General features: G+C 37.3%; 1 protein-coding gene across 1 annotated transcript in view; it reads left to right on the top strand.

Annotated features, from left to right (window-relative positions):
• GABRA3 (gamma-aminobutyric acid type A receptor subunit alpha3) overlaps window positions 1-26038 on the top strand; it is a 548803-nt gene that overhangs the window by 225919 nt on the left and 296846 nt on the right. Inside the window, exon 2 of the mRNA XM_090264708.1 lies at window positions 966-1131. Coding sequence (XP_090120834.1) covers window positions 974-1131 — 158 coding nt within the window. The 5' untranslated portion in view covers window positions 966-973. The remainder of the gene's footprint in view (window positions 1-965; window positions 1132-26038) is intronic.

The following is a 26038-nucleotide window of genomic DNA, read 5'->3' as shown; positions in this document are numbered from 1 at the left end:
GAGGAATTAAGAAGCATAATTGATAGGTACAAAATAAACAGGATGATGCTAAGAATGATGTAGGAAATGGAGGAGCCAAAGAACCTATATGCACAGCACATGGACATGAACTAAGGTGGGGAAATTGTTAGAGGGAAGGGGGGTACTGGCGGAGAGGGGCAAAGGGAGAAAATAGGGACAACTCTAGTAGCATAATCAATAAAGTATATTTAAAAAGAAATAGCTGTTTCATGAAATAAAAAGTGTTACATATTGGCCCATAATTTTAGGTAAAGCAACCTAATACTATGACTATTTCTATTTATAATGTGGACATTTCCTCATCTCAGAAGTCCATCTTCTCCAATATTATAGTTTTCTTTGCCTATGTCAGATTTTGTTGGGGATCCTGTAGCTGGTGTATTAAATTAAGAATATCCAGATTATGTAACCTGCTGAATGAGAAGGCACAAACCACCCACACAAGGTTTGCAGGAAAATTGCTTAACTGTATTAAGATGAGAATCAATCCTAAATATGCTATGAAGAGACTCTAGGTCCTAATGTTCTGGTATTTTCTACAATACTACCATTAACTATGGCACAGGAATTTGTGATAGTAAAGATCAGACAATATTAGTGGAAAATAAAATGAAGACGAGAGAAGGCTGAGAGAAGTTCGCTGAGTCACCTAGTCATGGGAAGACAGAAAGAAATGGAACTGATTTAAGAGTACTGATTACTGATTTAGAGCTCTTTACATTACCTTTACTTGGATGGACTCCAGTATATTTAAAGAGGGTAGGTTGGGAGTAAATTTTGGTGACATTGATAAACTGAAGAAAAGGAACTGTCACATTAAGCATTTAATAACTAAATACTAAGGAAGTTAAGTGATTCTCATAGTTAAATAAAATCTCCTTCTTTCTCCTTTCCTTTTGTCTGCTCCTTTCCCCTTCCTCTTTTCTTTAACATGGATCTCACAGGACTCTGCATGTTGATGCCTAAGAAGATGATAATCACACAAATGAGTAACTTCTACATGACCATACTTGGGCTTCTCTTCTTGATTAATATTGTCCCTGGAACAGCTGGCCAAGGGGAATCAAGACGACAAGAACCTGGGGAATTTGTGAAGCAGGATATTGGCAGGTAAGAACACTTAACTCTTACAACAGAAGAATACTGTGATAAATTCTTGCCTTGGACCAAAATTTTATTTTTTCCCCAGATTAACTAATATACTCCAGAACTTGAAACTAGATGTTGCATTTGGAAAAGCATCATTAGCTCAGACTCTCAAGGTTTGAATGCTCTCTGTAACACCTTAAAAGCAATTCTGTCAAGGTATTTGCTCTCAATCTCTCTTGGATCTTCAACCTGTCTTTTTTTTTTTATTGGCTCTATCCCATTAGCATTAAAAATGCGATCAAGAATCTTTCATCTTACATTTTAAAATCTTTCCTCCAATAGTGCCTTAAATCTTTCCTTTTCTTTACGGTTATACATCTTGAAGAAGTGGTTTTCTTTATTTTCCCTATTACTTCTCATTCTGTTCTACCACTCTACCACTGATGCTGTCTGATTTCCAACCCCAGAACTCTAAGGCAACATAAAATCATTATGGCCAATGTTGGCTCTGTTGCTAAAATGAACACTTGTCTGTTCTTATATAACTTAATATCTCTAGTACCATCTGGCAACATTCAGCATCATTTACTCTTTTCTCCCTCTTTTACTCCTTTGTATTATGAAATAACACACAGACACACACACACACACACACACACATACACACAAACACATATATGTATGTATATGTGCATAAAATAAATCTAAGTTTAAACAAATTTTTTCAACTTCAGAGATACCACAATTCCCTGGTTCTCAGATTAGGTTCTCTTGAAGCAGTACCTGAAACAAGGAATCTTAAGCAAATTATTTATTGAGAGTTCTCTGAGAGAAAGTTGTATGGAAGTAAGGGAAGTGAGTTGGGAAGGGGAAGAAGTAGAGCTTCCATTTGACCCCACAGGGAGATATGGAACAGAAATTGCACCATAGATTTGGCCTACCTTGAAGCAGAGGGCTAGAGCTTTTGTAGCCTTACCTCAATCAGTCATTGCCTGAGGACTGACTGGAGGAAGTTATAACCTCCTAGGCTCTCTTTAGATGATGGCAATACTCTGAAGTAGTTGGGAGATAGTTTCACTGGCCCAGTGAAAGAGATCTGGACATAGTACCAACAGTAAATACTACACCAGGGTTTCTTATACTTTTATGACTATGTTTTCTACAATGCTACACAGCTCTATCAAGGCTTCTGTGATATAAAGATCTTTTGTAATCTCTTTGTAATTTTTCTTCCTTTGTTCATTGCTCATGTAGTTTGTTTTTTGTTTTTTTTTTTTTGTACTAGGCACTCTTCTTACTCTACAGATTCTAAGTGATTTCATCCATCCCAATGACTTTGTTACCTTATATATTGGTATATATATATATACCAAAGACTCATTTCAATCACTGTTTCTAACTTTTTAGTGTCAGAACTCTAAATACAATTATATATTGTACATGTCCATTTGACTATTCCATAAACTATTTATCATGTCCAAAAAGGTCTCATTATCTTCATCTCCTTCCTTCAACTCTAAAAACAAACAACAAACAAACAAACATAACATGTCTCTTCCATTTTTTCATGTTTTAGTTGATGGACCCACCATGTATGCCATTGCTCAAGCCAGAAACTTTGAACCATTATTGCCTATTTTCTGCCCTTTACTCTCCAGATTGAATTAACCACTAAGATCTGTCATTTCTACCTGCCACATCCCTTGACTTCATATACTTTTTTCCAACTTTCCTGCTACAACCTTAGTTTAACTTAATATTTTATTCTTGTTGGACTATAGCAAGAGTCTCTAATTGGTTTTACTTTCTAAAGCCTTGCTTCCATCCAAAATAACCATCATTCAGTAACCAGTGTTTTTCTACAATGTATGTTGAATTATGTCTATCCTGTTTAGAGTAATTAATGGGTTTCTATTGTCCCTATATTAAAATATAAACTCTTTCACATGATTTTATAAGGCTAATTATTACCCAGGCTCTACCAATTTTGTAAGCCTTATTTCTTAGTCTTCCTGTCACTAACTTCTGTGTTCTTCAGCTTTAGTGAACTTCTTTTGACTTTTTAAAAACTTCTTTTGACTTTAAAATTCCACTTCATTCAAGCAATATTATTACTAGGATTATACCCTTAGCTTTGAAATATTTCAGTATTCCACAGAGTATTTTATTATTTAATAATGGTTTTTCTTTCTTTTTTTAATATGCTTTATTGATTATGCTGTTACAGTTGTCCCAAATTCTTTTCCCTTTGTTCCCCTCCACCAAGTGACCCCCCTTTCTCCAGTTGCCCCCCCTTAGTCCATGCCCATTGGTTGTGCATAGAGTTCTTTTCAATATCTTCCTGTCTACTCCACTCCCTCCTACTATGCTTCTTAATTCCTATACCATCTCCCTCCCTTTCCCTGCTTCCCCCTCCTCACTGACCTCCCCCCATAATAGTCCCCATACCTAAATTATTTTTCCACTCTCGTTGCCTACTTAGTTTGCCTTTGTTTCAGTTCCTAGCTTCTGTTGTTGGTTATTGTGATACAGTTTTCATTTTAACGTTCATAGTTTTGATCCTCTTTCTCCTAAACAAGTCCCTTTAACGTTTCATATAACAGTGGTTTGGATCTGATGAACTCCTTTATTATTACTTTGTCCTGGAAGCACTTTCCTTCTCTCCCCTTCTATTCTGAATGAAAGCTTTGCTGGATAGAGTAATCATGGTTGTAGGTTTTTGTTTTTCATTACTTTGAATATTTTTTGCCAGTCCCTTCTTGCTTGCAGAGTTTCTTTTGAGAAATCAGCTGATAATATTTTTGGGACCTTTTTGTATGTAATTCTCTTCTTCTCTCTTGCTGCTTTTAAGATTCTCTCTTTATTCTTAATTTTTGACATTTTGATTATAATGTGTCTTGGTGTGGTTCTCCCTGGGTCCAGTTTTTTTGGAACTCTCTGTTCTTCCAGGACCTGCGAGTCTATTTCCTTCCCCAAGTTAGGGAACTTCTGCTTCATTATTTTTTCACATAATTTTTCCATTTCTAGTTCTTCTTCTTCACCTTCTGGAAACCCTATGATTCAGATGTTGGCCCGCTTGTAGCTGTCCCATATGTTTCTGAGCCTCTCCTGACTTTCCTGATTTTTCGTTTTCTCTTTCTACACTGGTTGACTGTTTGTTCCTTCCCTATGTTCCGATTTGATGATTTGATCCCTGGTTTTCTTTCCCTCACCATGAGTTTTGTATGTGTTTTTGTTCATTTCAGCAGGACTGGCATTCATTCCTTCCCCATCTTGTTCAATATCTGCTGTTAGGTCTGTAAGCATTCTTATACCCAAGGTCTGAACTGTGCCTCAGAGAAATTTCTTATCTGCTGCTTCATTAGATTAGATATTTGCTGTCTGGTCAGCTACATCACCAGGATCTCTATCATGATCTGTGCCATCCTGACTGTTTTGTGTTTACCTTTGCTTTCTGGGTGAGGTTGTCACACCTCCTACACAATAGGGGGCGGAGCCCTGTGCACTCATCACAGGGCTGTGATGTGTTCTGTGGGGGTGGGGGTCCAAGATAGATTCCTGCTGTTCACTCTCCGCTGAGAGTCTGGGAGCCTCCTCCTCTGTTCCCACTCCCTCTGGGCCTCACAGTCCGAGGCAATGGGGTTCTTCCTTCCCCAGCATTGGAATCGCAAGCTGATGGGTCTGGTCTGCAGCCGGGGGTGCTCCCCAGGCCCTTCTTGCTTCCCTTTAAATATGGGTGTCTGTGCTTACTGCTGTCCCACTGCCATTGCTTCATCTGCCACTGCCAGCATAACTTGACCTCTTTGCCCCAGCTTCACCCCTCCTACCCATCCAGACAAGCACCAGTTCTTTTTAACTTAATATATTGGACTTCCATTTAATTTCTGAAACTTCTGTTTATTTCTGGTTTTGCGGTAGTTGTATTCCTTCTTAGTTGTGGAGGGAAACAAAATGTATCAGTCTAGGCCTTCATCTTGGCCGTAAGTCTCCTGTGTATTGAATTTTCTTTATTTTTTTAAAATCTATTAACATATTTAATGAGTGTTACAAATTACAAAATCATTTGAATGAAGAGCTGTGTGTTTGACAATTCTAAAATGGCAACAATTACATGTAAAGGCGGAAACAAATGGCTTTTTGAAAGGAATTATATTCACCTTATGCTAGCTTTAATTCTTGTCAAATATTTTAGAGCATCTACATAGGCTGTTTTAATTGTCCTAATCATATTTTACCTCTTAATCTTTTTCTACATTCTATTTTCTTTCTGGCATGCATGCTCATCCATGCCAGTTACCTCCTCAACTCCAACTTCAAAAAAATCACTTTCTGAAATTCATTCCTTACACCAAGTATTGACAACCCATTTCCTAACTTATGGGACCTTGGTTTCTTATAGCACTCTAGATAATGGCTTAAGTGACTTGTTCCCTGTCTACACTGAGAATTCCAGGAGAACTGGAACCATATCTAGCTGGATCTTTAGCTACTGATAGAGTACCTGACATGAGGAGGGCCTTGATAAATGGTTGTTGAATGAATGGAAGGAATCTCAAAGTCAACCAGCTATTTTCCATGCCCAAGAGTTATGAATGTCTTGTATAGAACCCAGTAGCCACACATTGGTACTATATAATGACCATTTTCCAGTCAACCAGGAAAAGTTGACAGCATGATATTTCAGAGATGGAATTAAGTGTCTACACATATCTGATAACTAAGAGACAGATAGGGCTTGTCAAATATCCATACATTAGTATACTTGAAGTGATTTTGACTCAGTTCTATTAAAAGAAAAGCTAAGTTACCCTGGGCCTTTACTTATTTGCTTCTCTTAGCTCAAGTTCTAATTTCAAAATGTTACTGGTTCAAATGGCATTGTTTTTTAACTAAGTTAATTGTGAGTTATCTTTTTGCTTCCTTCCTGAGATAAAACACCTGGCTGTTTATAATCCTTATAGTATAACTATGTAATTATTATTTTTACTTTATGTTTAACACTTAATGCTTTAACTTTTTTTTTTTTTTTGGTTTTTCAATTACATTGTCCCATTTTTCCCCATTTCTATCCCCCACCGAGCCAACCCCTTCTCCCACAATAATATTCCTCCCCGTTGTGCATGTCCATGAGTCATTTATTCACGTTCTTTGACTAAACCCTTCCCTTACTTATCCCCCTTCTCTCCCTCCCCCGTCCCCCCTATTGACTGCTATTCTTCTCTATGTTCTATTTAGTTATTTTGCTTGTGCTGTTCCTTAGTTTCCTGTATTAGGTGATACCATATGGTATTTGTCTTTCATTGCCTGGCTTATTTCACTAAGCATAATTCTCTCTAGTTCCATCCATGTTATTGCAAATGGTAGGAGTTCCTTCTTTCTTTCTGCTACATAGTATTCCATTGTGTAAGTGTACCACAGTTTTTTGATCCACTCATCTACAGATGAGAATTTAGGCTGTTTCCAGCACTTAGCTATTGTAAACAGTGCTGCTATGAACATAGGGGTGCATGAGTTCTTTTGAATTAGGGATTTAGGATTTTTCGAGTGTAATCCTAGTAGTGGCAGCGCTGGTTCAAAAGGCAGTTCAATTTTTAGTTTTTTGACGTAATTTCATACTATTTTCCATAGTGGCTGCACTAGTCTGCATTCCCACCAACAGTGCACTAGGGTTCCCGTTTCTCCACATCCTCGCCAGCACTTGTTTGTTGATTTGTTGATGATGGCCATTCTGACTGATGTAAAATGGTATCTCATTGTGGTTTTTATTTGCATCTCTTTGATGGCTAGTTAAGCATTTTTTCATGTATCTATGGACTTTCTCCAATCAAGTATTTGAAGTCAATTAACACTGGCTGGTTTGGCTCAGTGGATTGAGCGTCGGCCTGCGAGCTAAGTGTCGCTGGTTCGATCTTCCAGTCAGGACACATCAGAGAAGGAAAACTCTGACTCCAAAAAACCTCTGCTGCCTTGCGGCATACCTCTTCAGGGGAAAGGCTAAGGGAGTAAACCCTGACAGAAAATCCGGAGCCGGAGTCCCTAAGGCGGTTTGACGTTGTAGTCAACACCGGCAACTCCTGCGGCGCACCTGAAGCCAAGCTGTATTGACTCCGTCTTTCCCTTGGACCCTTCAGCTGCGAAGAGAGGGGGGGTCTGCTGCATGGGCAACAGAAGACCCTCCATATCACCCTACCCAGGCTCTGTAGCTTCAGCTTCACTGGAGAGGACACTCCAGCGTCATCGCAAGATGAGGATTCAACACGGGAGGATACAGGTACCGTGTCACTCCCGAGCCGGACTGCACAGCCATTCTCGGCGGTGCAGATAGACTCTTAAGAAGCTACACCATCGTCTCTCGAGACGGACGGCTGCCAATATGGACCTTCTGTGTATCCTCTTCAGAGAAGTGTTTGTTCAGGACCTTTGACCATTTTTTAATTGGGTTGTTTGTTTTCTTGATGTTGCGTCATATAAGCTCTTTATATATTTTGGAAATCAGTCCCCTCTCTGTGATGTCATTGGCAAATATGTTTTCCCATATGGTTGGTTTCCTTTTCATCTTGCTAATGTTTTCTTTTCCTTAGCAGAAACTCTTCAGTTTGATGTAATCCAATTTGTTTATTTTTTCCTTTATTTCACTTGCCTTAGGAGATGGATCCGTGAAGATATTGTTACGTGGGATATCTAAAATTTTCCTGCCTATGTTTTCCTCTAGGACTTTTATGGTGTCATGGCTTACATTTAAGTCTTTGATCCATCTTGAGTTTATTGTCGTGTGTGGTGTAAGTTGGTGGTCTAGTTTCACTTTTTTGCAAGTCCCTATCCAGTTCTCCCAGCACCATTTGTTAAAGAGGCTCTTCTCACTCCATTTTATGTTCCTTCCTTCTTTATCAAATATTAGTTGACCATAGAGGCCTGGGTTTATTTCTGGGCTCTCTATTCTGTTCCATTGATCTATATGTCTGTTCTTATGCCAGTACGAGACTGTTTTGATCACAGTGGCTTTGTTATATTGTTTGATATCTGGTGCTGTGATTTCTCCTGCTGTGTTCTTCTGTCTCAAGATTGCTTTTGCTATTTGGGGTCTTTTTTGGTTTCATATAAATTTTTGGAGTATTTGTTCTAGGTCTGTGGAATATGTCATTGGTATTTTAATAGAGATTGCATTGAATATGTAGATTGCTTTGAGTAGTACGACATTTTGATGTTGACTCTTCCCATCCAAGAACATGCTATTTGCTTCCATTTATTTGTATCTTCCTTAATACTTTCTTCGGTGTTATGTGATTTTCAGAGTACAGGTCTCTTATCTCTTTGGTTAAGTTTACTCCTAGATACTTTATTTTTCTTGTTGCTATAGTAAATGGTATTTCCTTTTTTGTCTCTATCTCTGATATTTTATTGTGGTGTACAGAAATGCCTGAGATTTCTGTATATTTATTTTGTATCCTGCTATTTTGCCAAATTCACTTATTATATCGAGTAGTCTTTTAGTAGAGTTTATATAATTTTCTTGGTATTCTATCATGTCATTTGCATATAATGATAGTTTTACTTTTTCTTTCCCAATTTGGATGCCCTTTATTTCTTTTTCTTGTCTGATTGTCGTGGCTAGGACTTCCAACACTATGATGAATAGGAGTGGAGAGAGTGGACATCCTTGTCTAGTTCCTGATTTCAGGGGAAATGCTTTCAGTTTATGTTCAGTGAGTATGATGTTGGCTTCAGGCTTCTCATATATAGCTTTAATTATGTTAAGGTATGCTCCCTCTATTCCCATTTTGCTGAGTGTTTTCATCATAAATGAGTGTTGTACTTTATAAAATGATTTTTCTGCATCTATTGATATGATCATGTGATTTTTGTCTTTCATTCTGTTTAGGTGATATATTATATTTATTGATTTGTGAATATTAAACCATCTTTGCATTCCTGGGATGAATCCCACTTGATCGTGGTGTATGATCTTTTTGATGTATTGCTGGATCAGGTTTGCCAAAATTTTATTCAAGGATTTTAGCATCTATGTTCATCAGTGATATTGGCCTGTAGTTTTCTTTCTTTGCTGTGTCTTGACTTGGTTTTGGGATTAGGGTAATACTGGCTTCATAGAAAGAGTTTAGGATTTTTCCCTCTTCTTGGAATTTTTGGAATAGTTTGAAGAGGGTAGGAGTTAGTTCTTCCCTAAATGTTTTGTAAAATTTGCCTGTGAAGCCATCCGGTCCAGGGCTTTTGTGTGCAGGGAGATTTTTTGATTACTGTTTCAATTTCCTTCTTTGTTATTGGTCTGTTGAGATTTTCTGCTTCTTCTTGATTCAGTTTTGGAAGGTTATATGTTTCTAGAAACTTGTCCATTTCTTCTAGGTTGCCAAATTTCTTGCCATACAGTTGTGTGTAGTAATTTCTTATTATCGTTTGTATTTCTGTGGTATCAGTCTTGATTTCTCCTCTTTCATTTCTGATTTTGTTTATTTGTGTCTTCTCTCTTTTTTTCTTGATTAGACTGGCTAGAGGCTTGTCGATTTTGTTTATTTTTTTGAAGAACCAGCTCCTAGTTTTGTTGATCTTTTAGATTGTTTGTTTAGTCTCTATGTCACTTAATTCTGCTCTGATCTTGATGATTTTATTCCTTCTTCTTGCCCTGGGTTTTGTTTGCTGTTGTTGTTCAAGTTTTTGTAGCTTTAGGGTTAGATTTTTTATTTGAGATTCTCTATCCTTTTCAGATATGCTTGTATTGCTATGAACTTCCCTCTTAGGACTGCTTTTGCTGTGTTCCATAGGTTTTGGGTTGTTGTGTGTTCATTATCATTATTTTGTATAAATTTCTTGATTTCTTCTTTGATGTCATTGCTATCCCATTCATTATTTACTAGCATGTTATTCATTCTCCATGAGTTTGTGTGTTTTAGATTTTTTTTCTCTGAGGTTGATTTTTAGTTTCAAGGCTTTGTGGTGTGAAAAGATGCTTGATATAATTTCAGTTTTCTTGAATTTTTTGAGGCTTGTTTTGTGACCTATCATGTGGTCTATCTTTGAAAATGTCCCATGTGCATTCGAAACAAAATGTAATTTTGCTTCTTTGGGGCAAAAAGTTCTATATATATCAATTAAGTTCATGTGGTTTAGTGTGTTGTTCAATGCCTGTATATCCTTGTTGTTTCTTTGCTTCGATGATCTGTCTATTGTTGATAATGGAGTGTTGAAGTCCCCTACTATGAGTGTGTTGTTGTTGATATGCTTCTTGTGGTCTTGTAATATATATATTTTTTAATGTATTTGGGTGGTCCTATGTTTGGTGCATATATGTTTATCATTGTTATATCTTCTTGATGGATTGTTTCTTTAAGTATTATGAAATGTCCTTCTTTGTCTCTTTTTATTTCCCTTGCTTTCAAATTCGTTTTGTCTGATATGAGGACTGATACCCTGACTTTTTTTTCTGGTCCGTTTACTTTGAATATTTTTTTATATCCCTTTACTTTCAGTCTGTGTAAATCTTTTGTTTTGAGGTGTGTTTCTTATAGACAGCAAATATGTGGGTCCTGTTTTCTTATTCATTCCGTTACCCTATGTCTTTTAATGGGATCATTTAATCCATTTACATTTAAGGTTATTATTGACGTGTGTTTATTCATTTCCCTTTGTACCTCTGTTCCTCACCTCTTTTTTTTTTTTTCTTTCTTAGAACATTCCCTTTAGCATCTCTTGCAATGCTGGTTTGGTGGAGATGCATTCTTTTAGTCTTCCTTTGTCTGAGAAACTCCTTATTTCACCTTCCATTTTGAATGAGAACCTTGCTGGTTAGAGTATTCTTGGTTGTAGGCCTTTGTTTTTCATTGCTTGAAATGTTTTTGAGCATTCCCATCTGAGTTGTAGTGTTTCTGTTGAGAAATTGTTCAATAGCCTTATTGGAGCTCCCTTGTAAGTTATTTGCTGTTTTTCTCTTGCTGCTTTTAGGATTCTCTCTTTCTCTTGGAATGTTGCCATTTTAACTATGATGTGCCTTGGAGTGGGTTTTTGGGGGTTCCTCTTTATTGGAACTCTCTGTGCTTCCTGAACTTGCATCACTTTTTCTCTCATCAGGTTGGAAAATTTTTCTGTCACTATTTCTCCTATCAGTTTTTCAATTCCATGCTCCTTTTCTTCTCCCTCTCTAATTCTGATGATCCTGACATTATTTCTTCTTATGCTATCCTGTGATTCCCTTACATCTTGTTCATATTTTTTCAATCTTTTTTCATTTTGCTGTATCGTGTGAGAGTTTTTTTCTACATTATCTTCTAACTCACTAATCCAATCCTCTGCTTCGTTTAGTCTACTTTTGACTGATTCCACTGTGTTTTTCAGTTCAGAGATTGCATTCTTCATTTCTTCCTGGTACTTATTGATAGTTTCTGTGTCTGTTTTTATGCTGCTGTAGTTCTCTGCAAGTTCCATGTAATTTTCTTGGAGCTGTTGGTAACTTCCTTGGAGGTTGTCATAGTTGTTTTGAAGGTTGTCAAGTATATTGAGCTTCTTCACCACCATTGTTTTGAATTCCATGTCTGACATTTGGGCTATGTCTATTTCATCTACCTCTCTTTCTGAGAATTCCTCTTTTCTTTTCATTGAGGGGTTATTTCTGCATCTTACCATGTTGGATTCTTGTTGTTGGCTTTTATTTTGGGGGATTTGTCTGCTTTGATTTCCCACCTTTGTGGTATGAGATTCTTTATAGTTCTGGGGGTTGCAGTCGTGCAATCTCTTTGATCTCCCGAGCCTGATGTCCTTGGGGTACCCTTTATGTCATTTGTTTATGCTGTGTTGTTATATTTCAGATGCCCTTTAGTAGGATCTTCCTTCTCGCTAGTTGATTCAGAGTCACTCTATCCACTTTGTCTTGAGTTCTTTTGTGGAGATGCTGTTAAAAACATAAACACACAGCCCAGGCAGGAGACCGACCCCCTCAAAAATATTTCCCAACCTCTATCCCACTATTGTCAGCCAACGAGCCAGTGTTAATATAAATTTAGAGAGATTAGAGCTTTTATACTATAGGAAGAATAGATAAGAGTTGTTTTTAGGGAGGAAAAATATGATTTTTGAGAGAGGGGATGATAGATTAATAATAGTTGAGAGTATGCAAGCCAGTAAGTAATATTTACACTGTATGTTAATAAAAATAGAAAAGGATGGAAAAATGCAGAATACAGTAAGAAAGTGGAATTGTATAGTATTGGATTTATATAGTAATTATATTCTATTTATTTAGAGTGAAAGGGAGGCTAAACTAGACACACAAACAAATAAACAATGATTAAAGAGGAAGGATGAGAAGGAGAGATTATATGAAATGAATTAGAGATATAGGTTTGTTTGTTTTTTTCCCTTCCTCTCTTCTCTCCTTTCTTCCCTTTTTTTATGGAAGGGGGATAAAAAAGGGAAAAAAAAAAAGGAATGTTTTTACTCAGTTCAGCCTTTGTGTGTCGTCTTCTTTTTCTGCATCCCCAGCTGGTCTAATGTGGCAGGTCAGAGGTTCTTGTTCCTTGCAGCAGTGGTGTGCGCCCTTGGTGGCCAGCAAGGCGCGCTCCCTTGGCGCCCCCTGGAGCTAGCTGAGGTGCCTTTGCACATGAGCCCCTGCGGGCACAACGTGGCTTGAGAGCTTGCCTCGGGCCTGTCGAGCAGCGCTCAGGGAGCTGGTTTCTCGCCTCCCAGGGTGTGGTCCCATACACTTGGGCACAGTGGAAGTAAGCAATTGGCGCCTATTAAAGCCAAGCCGCGGTGCTTCCGCACTCACACACCCGTGCACATGCAAGGGGGCTGGAGAGCTAGTCTCAGTTCAGCGGAGCTGAGCCATGCTCCGGGAGTTGGTCTCTCTCCTCTTAGGGTGGGGCCCTGGACACTTGGGCACAGTGGAAGTGAGCGTCTGTGAGTTGTTGCTGCCCACTTTTCCCCTGCCACAGCCGCCCGCCATCCCCGCACCCATCTGGGCAGGCATGAGCAGAGCCTAAGCAAGTGGTCTGAGCTCCGGCCTGGGGCCTGGCGACCACTGGAGCTAGCTAGGGGTGTCTGCACATGGTCTTCTCCGCGTTCAGTGGGCCCTCCCTTTGCCTGTTGGGGCAGTGATATTATGTTTGTTGGGGTGTGTTCGAGGGGCACCTGGACTTGTGGCTGTGTGCCTGGGCCAGTGTATGAGGGCACTTCCCTATGCACACCCTAGTGACCCAAGGGGAGGGTTGGGAAGTTGACGATCACACCTCTGCACCTGCACTCCTCAAGAATGTCCTACCACCACCAAATTTTCCACCCATTTCTGCAGTGCACAAGAGAAAAATATAAAAGAAAAAATTACGTTCTCACTTGCAGTGCAGTACGCTGTCTCCTGTCCTTCAGTGCCAATGCCACCTGGTCGAGTCCCATCTCTGCCAGCAGGCAGAGATCCGCTCTTCTCCTGACTCCTCTCTGGGGAAGCCTGTGGTTGCCAAAAGCCTTTGTGTACTTCCAGCCACAGCTCAGGCAGCCACCCCAGTCAGGAATCTAGTTTTGTCCCTTTTTTCTCTGCTATCCTCACTAAACAGGTTGTTCCCTGATGGTTTTTCTCTAATCCAGCAGTGCCAAGGCTCAATTCCTGCCAGTGTCCAGCTTCTCACTGAGATGTTCTGTCTGCAATTAGTCCAAACTACAGACGCGTCTCAGGAGCCTGAAACTGCAGCCTCCCCTCACTCCTCCACCATCTTCTCTCTAATGAATTTTCTTTCTTATATGAAGCATTAACATATTGCTCTGAGTACAAAAATCCCTTTCAGATGCCAAAATTTATTCTTTTTCTCAATCCAAGGGAGTTGGTGTTAAAAGGATTCTGCCTCTGAATCACTGTGGCCTTGACAGAGTCACCCAAGTTCTTGGAGTCTCAGTTTTTCTATCTGTAAAGATAAGGTTTGGTGTAAGGGAATGTGGAAGGCTGCCCTTCATTGAACAGTCAGCCTAAGTAGCCCCGATAGTGGCTTTTCTTTTGTTGTTTTACCGTTGGCTACCGTCCAATGTTTTTGGAAGCATTAAGACTTATTCCTGATTAGTTTTGCAGGGTTGATTATGTTAATGTACTCTGAGTCCTTCCATCTTTTATCAGGGTTTTCAACAGTAATCTCTGGGCAGAGGACTATAGAACTGGACTAATATATCTTTAGAAACTTGAACCATGATGTCCTTTTTGTACTTTACCACAGTCTAGAAAAGCAGGTTAATTTTATTTTATTAATTCTTCATATTCTGAGTTTATTGGGCAATGATAGATGTTCTAAATAAGATGAAAATTCCAAATACATGAACGTCACCTCTTCAAGTGTTCAGGCTGTTTTAATTTTAACAGTGATAATAAAGTTTTCTGAAAGTATATGGCACCTTTTCTTATAATCCAAAACAAGAATTTTCAACAAAATAGTTTATTTTCTTGATGACTATATGATCATTTTAAAGAAAATTTATTATGTTAACTCTATATCTACTTTTTCCTTTTGTATCTCCATGTTAAGTGTTGTCACCTTTCTTGTTTACATTGGGTTGTTGACATCTTTTTGATGCTTAGAAAATCAGATTTTCATGACTTTTAATACTCTTATTAAAGAGGATGCCAACGGATCCTCATTGAAACAGTAGAGAGAAGACCTTGGATTTAATACAGAAACATTAGACATGTTTCTTTTTTTTGAGGGGGTGGATTATTTTCTTCCAAGTTCAATGCAATTCATGTTTGAGGAATATGACTACTAAAAGCCTGTATCCTAATATTAGGGTTGGTGCTATATTTACATTTCCTAGAAATAAGGTAACCAATACAACTTTATTTCTTCTGCTTTGGTTTTGTATTTTATTGTCACTATTTTTAAATTTTTTCAATAACATTATACTTTAAATGTTATTCATATTGGTTTCAGGTGTACAGCTTAGTGTTTAGACTTTACGCAGTGTTCTCCTTGATATTGCCAGTAACCATGGCACCATACATAATTATCAAAGTGTTATTGACTGTAGTCCCTATGCTTTACTCTTCATCCTGTAATTATTTTGTACCCACTAATTTGTACTTTTTAATCTCTTCACCGTCTTTACCCAGTCAGTTGGCTCTCTGTGTCTATGAGTCTCTTTTATTTTTAAAAATTGATTCTAGAGAGGGAAAGAGTGAGAGAGAGAGGGATGAAGGGGGAGAGAGAGAGAGAGAGAGAGAGAGAGAGAGAGAGAGAGAGAGATCAAGTTTTTGTTTCACTTACTTATGCATTCATTGGTTCATTCTTATACATACCCTGACCAGAGACTGAACTCATAACCTTTGCATATTGGAGTGATGCTCTAACCAACTGAGCAGCTGGGCCACAGCAAATCTGTTTTTATTTTGTTTGTTCATTAATTTTGTTGTGTGGGTTCTACATATAACTGAAATCATATGGTATTTGTCTTTACTGACTGAATTATTTTACTTAGCATAATACCCTTTAGGTACATTCATACTGTAGCAAATGGTAAGATTTATTTCTTTTTTATGGCCAAGTAATATTCCAGATGTATTTATCACTACATTTTATTCACTCTTCTATTGATGAGCATTTGGGATGCTTTCATAGCTTGGCTTTTGTAAATAACACTGCAATGAACATAGGTGTACATATATTCTTTCAAATTAGTATTTTGGGTTTTTTCAGATATAGACCTAGAACTGGAATTTGTGGATAAGGCAGTGCCATTTTTAATTTTTTGAAGAATCTTCATATTTTTTTCCATAGAAATTGCAGCAACCTGCATTCCCATCAACAGTGCTGGAGGGTTTCCTTTTCTCCATATTCTCACCAACACTTGTTTTTTGATTTATTGATGATAGCCATTCTGACAGGTGTGAGATAATATCTAATTATCATTTTAATTTACATTTCTCCGACAATTAGTGACGTTGGGCATCTTTTCATTAGTCTATAGGCCATCTGTGGGCAACCGCTCCTCGTGATTTAGGAAATTGTAGCCCTGGCCAAAGCATGACTGCTGCTAGCAATCCCGGCCGCACCTGTCTTTTAGTCTCAACATAAGGCTGTGTGTGGAACATGACTGAAAACCACTCAGAGGGTTGCCATGGGAATTAGATTTGAAAAATGCTTACTATGCTTTAGAACTTGCTCTGCTTTCTTTATCTGTAGTATAATATAAACAATTTCTGGGTAGAAATTTATGTAACCTTGCACCTAATGCCAGTGTGGCACCAAGATGTTTCATAAACCATAACGCAGACTGGCCACTGTGCCCCCTGTACTCGTACATGTAATCTGTTATTGTTAGATGTAACCCTAATGCCTCCAAACTATTGATGATTCATGAATCTTGACCTTGTATCTCTCATGTGTACCCTCCCCAATAAAAGGCACGAGGGAAGAAGGTCTAGCTGCTGGTTTCCACTTAGAGAGGCAGTCACCTTCCTTCCCCCAGACATAACAAAGTGTCCCAGGTAAAAGTTTGTTTAGCCGTGGTCACGAAGCCTCTGCTGGACAGAGCAACTTCCAACTGAGCCTAGGGTGTGTGAGGCACCTTCGCCATGGCCATCTGTATGTCCTCTTTGGTAAATTGTCTATTCAGGTCCTTTGCCAATTTTTATTTGGATTGTTAGTTTTCTTGATGGTTAGTAGTATGAGTTCTTTATAAATTTTGAATATTAACTTCTTATCAGATGTATTGGCAAATATGTTCATTTAGTAAGTTGTCTTTTCATTTTGTTGATGATTTCCTTTGCTGAAAAATCTTTATAGTCTAATGTAGTCTCATTTGTTAATTTTTTTCCTTTGGTTTCCCTTACCCAGGGAGATAACCAGAAAAATAATATTGCTAAGAGAAATGTCAGAAATTTTACTCACTATATATTATTATAGGATTTTTATGGTTTCAAGTCTTACATTTAAGTATTTAATGCATTTTAAGTTTATTCTTTTACATGATTTAAGAAGGTGGTCTAGTTTCATTTTTTTATATCTATCTTTCCAAGTTTCCCAGACTGTTTTTATGTCATTGTATGTTCTTGCCTCCTTTTTCAAACATTAATTGACCATAAAGGTGTGGGTTTATTTTTGGGCTTTCTATTCTGTTCCACTGACTTATACATCTGTTTTTATGTCAGTATCATGCTGTTTTGATAACTATGGCCTTGTAATATAGTTTGATATCAGGTAGTGTGATACCTTCAACTTCATTCTTCTTTCTCAGTATTGCTAAGGCTACTCTTTTTTTTGTGGTTCCATATAAATATTCTGATTATTTGTTATTGTTTTGTGAATTATGCCATTGGTATCTTGATAGTGATTGCATTGAATCTATAGATAACTTTGGGTTGTATGGACATTTTAATGATGTTATTTTTTTCTATCCATGAACTAATACAACTTTAAAAGATATGGTATATGCTCATAGTTTTATTACTTAAAGCAGCTAATTCTTTTTGTTTTCTTGTTTTCATACCTTCTTAATGATGTTTTGCTTCTTGGAAAAAATCTACATGCTACATTATTTTATCCATCTTTTGTGGCTTACTCACTTAAATCACTTGGGTTGGCTACTCAAGCAGATGGTGGTTTATTGGCCAGTACTTAGTATAAATCATGGGCTTAATGCTTTGGGTCTCAACATTCAGTATGTGTAAGCAAGGAAGTAGGCTCCATACCTGGAGATTATGATTTAGTATCTTTGGGGATAGTGCCTAAATTATATATATTATTAACTGCCCCAGAATATTATAATGGGAGAAATCTTTGGACAGTACTTTGGGACACAGTTCTTGTTTTCAAGGAACTAATAATATAGTTAGCAATATGGGATTCTTTCTTTAGAATAGCAAACATGGAAAAACTCATAGAGGGCATATAGTCTGGTCCCTCCTTTTGTGTATGAATAAATTGAGGTTCAGAAAGGATAATTGACTACTATAAGAGCTTATAGAAAATTAATAGTAGAGATAAGTCTTGAACACGAGTCTCTGATTCTCAGTCCCATAATCTTAAGAAAAAACAGAGAACAATTTTAGCTTCATGTAATAAAGACATTTCTTATAGTTCTGCTTCCTGTTGACCATCAACAAATGAGAACTCTATATATGAACAGTGTTAAGTTGGACCATTAGGAATCTGTCACTCCTTGGGTCAAAATGGCAGAATGTAAGCAATTTTACAATGGTTCAGCCTAAGTAGCAAGTAAGTGCCAAATGGATCTCCTGTCCATATCTGACAGAAATTTGTTGAAACTTGGAATGTTTATCAGTCGGGTTTCCAAAGAAAACAGATGAAGCATTTAAATTAAGATTATTTGAGGATTTGCAAAGGGACTAATTCCAAAATATAGTCTGGGTATAAGAGCACACTAAGGGATAGAGTAAGAAACTAAACATCATATATGTCATATAAAACAAGTTTTCTTAAGAAGTGGAGAGACCTTTAGTGGAAGAGGTTTCAGAAAGAGAGAGAGAGGAGAGAGAGAGAGAGAGAGAGAGAGAGAGAGAGAGAGAGAGAGAGAGAGAGAGAGAGAGAGAGCCAAGGGAATACATGGTACATGGCACATGGTACATGGTCGGACTTTACTATTTCTCCCTCTGATCTTCAGGAAAGAGGTCAAACCCAAGTTGAAGCCAGAGACCATGGGAGCTCTGTTGATGTAGTTCATATAGGTCAGCTTTATAGGAAACACAACAGGATGAGAAGAGTGGAGAATATATAAGGAAGGGGAAATGAAAGACATTGGCACTAGGCCTTATATTTACACATTTAAGAGTAGAGTGGAGGTAATGGTTTTGAAGGAACGTGATACCATGTCAACAATTACTGCATCAGGATTATAAGGTATTGGCAGTGGTGACAGCAGATACTGTAGACTTAAAAGAAAATGGTTGGAGATGTTGTTTATTTGTTACCTTGGCACATCCATAGCCTGACTTGGTGCCACTGTACCAAAGGTGTCAGTCCTTGTGTCTATTTTCACCTTGAAAGATATTTTGTAAGTCCTCTTAATCTCAGAATAAACTTGTACCTGTGGCCACATGTGTAAATACTAATAAGACATGAAAGACTTGGTTTTTATTTTACTTTAACTCAACAAATAGTGTGAATAGGTGTGGAACATGTTGGGTGAATATATCACAAGCTGATTGTGATTTTTTTTCTTTTATTTTTTGGTTTTTCAATTACAGTTGTCCCATTTTCCCCCCATTGCTCCCCCCGACCCAGCCCACCCCTTCTCCCACAAAAGTATAAGTAGGAAAAGTCCAATCCCTTCTCTTTACATACAACCTGCATTATGGAATCAACGCATTAATACATTTACCAATCATCAAGTCTTTCATTTGCAGAACCAGATCTGAGTCCTGAGAGGCTGTCAGTCTTAAACTCCTACACTGGTCAAGAATCTCTCCTACATTTTTCTTAATGATTGACTTACCAGTTTCAATCCCTCCAGTGATAAACTGCACTACTCTGACAGGGTATAGCTCTAGAGGTTGGAAAGTGTTTTCCTATATTAAGCAGGAGTTCATCTTCCTCTAATGTCTATCAGTTATATGTCCCTATAAAACTTGCTTCCTTTTACACATCAGAGCTCTCACAGCTTCTCCATGCTTTTTTTGTATACAGAAAAACTCATTACTTTCAACTATTCTTACATGATATGGTTTTCCATACATTGCTTCAAACTGGACACTCTCCTTTGTTCTCTAGAGATTTTAAAACTCAGTTCAAGAATTTATTTTTATTTATAGTTTTCATATTCTATCATGCTAGTTTAAAGCTTATGTTTAAATAATTCTTACTATGTATCAAGCATTATTCTAAACCCTTTACATATTAATTCACATAATATTTATTAGGTGTTGCTATTATTTCTGTTTTACAGTTAAAATATGGAAGCATGGAGAAGTCAAGTAACTTGCCAAAGCTCACACAGCTAGAAAGTATCAGAGCCATGACTGAAACCCAGACAGCCTGGCTCTAGAATCAATGTGATTAACTTCTAAAACATACTGCATTTCATTCATTTGGTCACTTTTAAGTAAGAATTAGGCACATGCCCATTTATTTTATGTGCATCAACATTTAGTTCCATATACTAATCCTTCAATCTCTGAACACTTAATATCTCAGCCACATGATCTGTGCTAAAATGGGACAAATGCAATTTTCTTATAGGACCTGGGAAAATAAGAAATACATTTCCCTTTTGAAGTATTGGGTTGTTCAAAAAGTCCATTATGTTTTTTTTCCCATAAAAGACACATTTTTTACTGTTCACCAGTAACTTCATTGATTTGGATATTTTGAGTTATGTCAGATATCTCCCACTATTGCCTTCTAGTGGGTAGAGGCCAGAGGTGCTACAAACTTTCTTTAAAAATCTTTTAATGCATAAGATAGCCACACAGCAAAGAATTATTTGGTCACAATATCAATAATATAAGAAACTTCACAAACCACTTTTCTCACTTGTTCAACCAGTCATAGCATCTTCTCCATACACTGCATAATTTTTTTTGCATTTCAGTTGTGTTTTACCTTTCTTGAAAAAATAAAGTATAATACACCAAAAATGTTGCATATTTCCTTCCATCTTCAATATTAAAATGACCATAAAAATTCACCGATTTTGATGTTTTTAAAAATACAACTGATATGACAACTGTTATAATATAATCTAACACAACCATTTCAAATGGAGTTAAAGACAGCTAAGCACTTCTAAGGCCATCATATGAAAAATGTTACAGACTTTTTAACCTATCCAGTAGAAATGTAGCATTTGTGACATAGAACATGGATGGGCATTGAAACAAGGATCAAGAATGCTGGGTAGTTGATGCTATAAATTTCTTTTCTTCTTTTTAAATTATTTTTTTTATTTTTGGTTTTTCAATTACAGTTGTCCCCTTTTCCCCCAATTTCTCTCCCCCACCCAACCCATCCCCTCTCCCACAATCATATCCCTCCCCGTTGTCCATGTCCATGAGTCATTTATACGGGTTCTTTGACTAAACCCTTCCCTTACTTATCCCCCTTCTCTCCCTCTGCCCTCCCCCCTATTGACTGCTATTCTGCTCTTTGTTCTATTTAGTTCCTTTGTTTGTGTTGTTCTTTAGTTTCCTGTATTAGGTGATATCATATGGTATTTTGCTTTCTTTGCCTGGCTTATTTCACTAAGCATAATTCTCTCTAGTTCCATCCATGTTGTCACAAATGGCAGGAGTTCGTTCATTCTTTCTGCTACATAGTATTCCATTGTGTAAATGTACCACAGTTTTTTGATCCACTCATCTACAGATGGGCACTTAGGTTGTTTCCAGCACTTAGCTATTGTAAACAGTGCTGCAATGAACATAGGGGAGCATAAGTTCTTTTGAATTGGTGTTTCAAGATTCTTCAGGTATAATCCTAGTAGTGGAGTCGCTGGTTCAAAAGGCAGTTCCATTTTTAAACTTTTGAGGTAATTCCATACTGTTCTCCATAGTGGCAGCACCAGTCTGCATTCCCACCAACAGTGCAGTAGGTTTCCCTTTTCTCCACATCCTCGCCAACACTTGTTTGTTGATTTGTTGATGATGGCCTTTCTCACTGGTGTAAAATGGTATCTCATTGTGGTTTTTATTTGCATCTCCCTGATGGCTAATGATGTTGAGCATTTTTTCATGTGTCTATGGACCTTCTGTATGTCCTCTTGGGAGAAGTGTTTGTTCAGGTCCTTTGCCCATTTTTTAATTGGGTTGTTTGTTTTCTTGATGTTGAGTCGTATCAGCTCTCTATATATTTTGGAAATCAGTCCCCTGTCTGTGATGTCATTGGCAAATATGTTTTCCCATATGGTTGGTTTCTTTTTCATCTTGCTGATGTTTTCTTTTGCTGAGCAGAAACTCTTTAGTTTGATGTAATCCCATTTATTTATTTTTTCCTTTATTTCTCTTGCTTTAGGGGATGGATCCGTGAAGAGATTGTTACGTGAGATATCTGATATTTTCTTGCCTATGTTTTCCTCTAGGACTTTTATGGTGTCACGGCTTACATTTAAGTCTTTGATCCACCTTGAGTTTATTCTCGTCTGTGGTGTAAGTTGGTGGTCTAGTTTCATTTTTTTGCAGGTCCCTATCCAGTTCTCCCAGCACTATTTGTTAAAGAGGCTCTTCTCGCTGCATTTTATGTTCCTTCCTCCTTTATCAAAGATTAGTTGACCATAGAGGCCTGGGTTTATTTCTGGACTCTCTATTCTGTTCCACTGATCTATATGTCTGTCCTTATGCTAGTACCAGGCTGTTTTGATCACAGTGGCTTTGTAGTATTGTTTGATATCTGGTGTTGTGATTCCTCCTGCTGTGTTCTTCTGTCTCAAGATTGCTTTTGCTATTCGGGGTCTTTGTTGGTTCCATATGAATTTTTGGAGGATTTGTTCTAGGTCAGTGAAATATGTCATTGGTATTTCTATAGGGATTGCATTAAATCTGTAAATTGCTTTGGGTAGTATGGCCATTTTGATGATGTTGATTCTTCCCATCCAAGAACATGGTATTTGCTTCCATTTATTTGTATCTTCCTTAATTTCTTTCTTCAATGTTGCATAATTTTCAGAGTACAGGTCTTTTATCTCTTTGGTTAAGTTTACTCCTAGGTACTTCATTTTTCTTGTTGTTATAGTAAATGGTATTTTCTTTTTTGTCTGTCTCTGCTATTTTATTGTTGGTGAACAGAAATGCCTTAGATTTCTGTATATTTATTTTGTACCCTGCTATTTTGCCAAATTCACTTATTACATCGAGTAGTCTTTTAGTGGAGTTTATAGGATTTTCTAGGTATACTATCATGTCATCTGCATATAATGAAAGTTTTACTTCCTCTTTCCCAAGTTGGATACCTTTTATTTCTTTTTCTTGTCTGATTGCTGTGGCTAGGACTTCCAACACTATGTTGAAAAGGAGTGGAGAGAGTGGACAACCTTGTCTAGTTCCTGATTTCAGGGGGAATGCTTTCAGTTTTTGTCCATTGAGTATGATGTTGGCCTCAGGCTTTTCATATATAGCCTTAATTATGTTGAGGTATGCTCCCTCTATTCCCATTTTGCTGAGTGTTTTCATCATAAATGGGTGTTGTACTTTATCAAATGCTTTTTCTGCATGTATTGATATGATCACGTGATTTTTCTCTTTCATTCTGTTGAGGTGATGTATTATATTTATTGATTTGCGAATATAAACCATCCTTGCATCCCTGGAATGAAGCCCACTTGATCTTGATGTATGATCTTTTTGATGTATTGCTGGATCCTGTTTGCCAATATTTTATTGAGAATTTTAGCATCTATGTTCATCAGTGATATTGGCCTGTAGTTTTCTTTCTTTGTTGTGTCTTGACCTGGTTTGGGGATTAGGATAATACTGGCTTCATAGAAAGAGTTTGAGATTTTCCCCTCTTCTTGGATTTTTGGAATAGTTTGAGGAGGATAGGAGTTAGTTCTTCCCTGAATGTTTTGTAGAATTCACCTGTGAAGCCATCCGGTCCAGGGCTTTTGTGTGCAGGGAGATTTTGGATTACTGTTTCAATTTCCTTCTTTGTTATTGGTCTGTTGAGACTTTCCACTTCTTCTTGATTCAGTTTTGGAAGGTTGTATGTTTCTACAAATTTGTCCATTTCTTCTAGGTTGTCAAATTTCTTGTCATACAGTTGTCTGTAGTAATTTCTAACTATCATTTGTATTTCTGGGGTATCAGTCGTGATTTCTCCTCTTTCAATTCTGATTTTGTTTATTTGGGTCTTCTCTTTTTTCTTTATTAGACTGGCTAGAGGCTTATCGATTTTGTTTATTTTTCCGAAGAACCAGCTCCTAGTTTTGTTGATCTTTTGGATTGTTTGTTTAGTCTCTAAAACATTTAGTTCTGCTCTGATCTTGATGATTTCATTCCTTCTTTTTGCTCTAGGCTTTGTTTGTTGTTGCTGTTCTAGTTCTTGTAGCTTTATGGTTAGGTTTTTTATTTGAGATTCTTCTATCCTTTTCAGATATACCTGTATTGCTATGAACTTCCCTCCCGGGACTGCTTTTGCTGTGTCCCACAGGTTTTGGGCTGTTGTGTGCTCATTATCATTAGTTTCTAGAAATTTCTTGATTTCTTCTTTGATGTCATTGTTAACCCATTCATTATTTAATAGCATGTTATTCAATCTCCATGAATCTGGGTGTCTTTGATTTTTTTTTCTGAGGTTGATTTCTAGTTTCAAGGGATTGTGATCTGAAAAGATGCTTGATATGATTTCAATTTTCTTGAATTTGTTGAGGCTTGTTTTGTGACCTATCATGTGGTCTATCTTTGAAAATGTCCCATGTGCACTTGAAAAGAATGTATATTTTGCTTCTTTGGGGTGAAAAGTTCTATATATATCAGTTAGATCCATGTGGTTTAGAGTGTTGTTCAATGCCTGTATATCCTTGGTGTTTCTTTCCTTTGATGATCTGTCTATTGTTGATAATGGAGTGTTGAAGTCCCCTACTATGAGTGTGTTGTTGTTGATATCCTTTTTGTGATCTTCTAGTATTTTCCTTATGTATTTGGGTGCTCCTATGTTGGGTGCATATATGTTTATCAAAGTCATATCTTCTTGATGGATTGTTTCTTTAAGTATTATGAAATGTCCTTCTATGTCTCTTCTATTTGCCCTTGCTTTGAAATCCATTTTGTCTGATATGAGGACTGCTACCCCGGCTTTTTTTCCGGTCCGTTTGCTTGGAATATATTTTTATATCCCTTTACTTTCAGTCTGTGTAAATCTTTCATTTTCAGGTGATTTTCTTGTAGACATCAAATATGTGGGTCCTGTTTTCTTATCCATTCCATTACCCTATGTCTTTTAATTGGAGCATTTAATCCATTTACCTTTAAGGTTATTATTGATGTGTATTTATTCATTGCCCTTTGTACATCTGTTCTTCTCCTCTCTTGTTCTTTTCTTCTTTTTTCTTAGATCACACCCTTTAGCATCTTTTGCAATGCTGGTTTGGTGAAGACGTATTCTTTCAGTCTTCCTTTGTCTGAGAATCTCCTTATTTCACCTTCTATTTTGAATGAGAGCCTTCCTGGGTAGAGTACTCTTGTTTGTAGTCCTTTGTTTTTCATTGTTTGAAATATTTTTGACCATTCCCTTCTGGCTTGTAATGTTTCTGTTGAGAAATCAGTTGATAGCCTCATCGGAGCTCCCTTGTGTGTTATTTGCTGTTTTTCTCTTGCTGCTTTTAGGATTCTCTCTTTGTCTTGGAATGTTCCCATTTTAATTATGATGTGCCTTGGAGTGGGTTTTTGGGGTTCCTCTTTATTGGAACTCTCTGTGCTTCCTGAACTTGTATCACTTTTTCTCTGATCAGGTTCCAAAAATTTTCTGTCACTATTTCTCCTATCAGTTTTTCAATTCTATGCTCCTTTTCTTCTCCCTCTCTAATTCCTATGATCCAGATAATATTTCTTCTCATGCTATCCTGTAATTCCCTTACATCTTGTTCATATTTTTTCAATCGTTTTTCATTTGGTGTATTGTCTGGGAGCATTTCTCTACATTATCTTATAGCTCAGTAATCCGATCCTCTGCTTCGTTTAGTCTGCTTTTGACTGATTCTACTGTGTTTTTCAGTTCAGAGATTGCATTCTTAAGTTCTTCCTGGTACTTGTTGATAGTTTCTATGTCTTTTTTTATGCTGCTGTAGTTCTCTGCAAGTTCCATGTAATTTTCTTGGAGCTGTTGGTAACTTCCTTGGAGGTTGTCATAGTTGTTTTGAAGGTTGTCAAGTATATTGAGCTTCTTCACCACCATTGTTTTGAATTCCATGTCTGACATTTGGGCTATGTCTATTTCATCTACCTCTCTTTCTGAGGATTCCTCTTTTCTTTTCATTGAGGGGTTATTTCTGCATCTTACCATGTTGG

This window comes from Furipterus horrens, unplaced genomic scaffold (assembly GCF_987537825.1).
Source record: "Furipterus horrens unplaced genomic scaffold, mFurHor1.1.pri manual_scaffold_17, whole genome shotgun sequence".
NCBI classification, from domain to species: Eukaryota; Metazoa; Chordata; class Mammalia; order Chiroptera; family Furipteridae; genus Furipterus; species Furipterus horrens.
The sequence above is the reverse complement of the archived record's forward strand: the minus strand, read 5'-3'. Positions and strand labels throughout refer to the sequence as shown.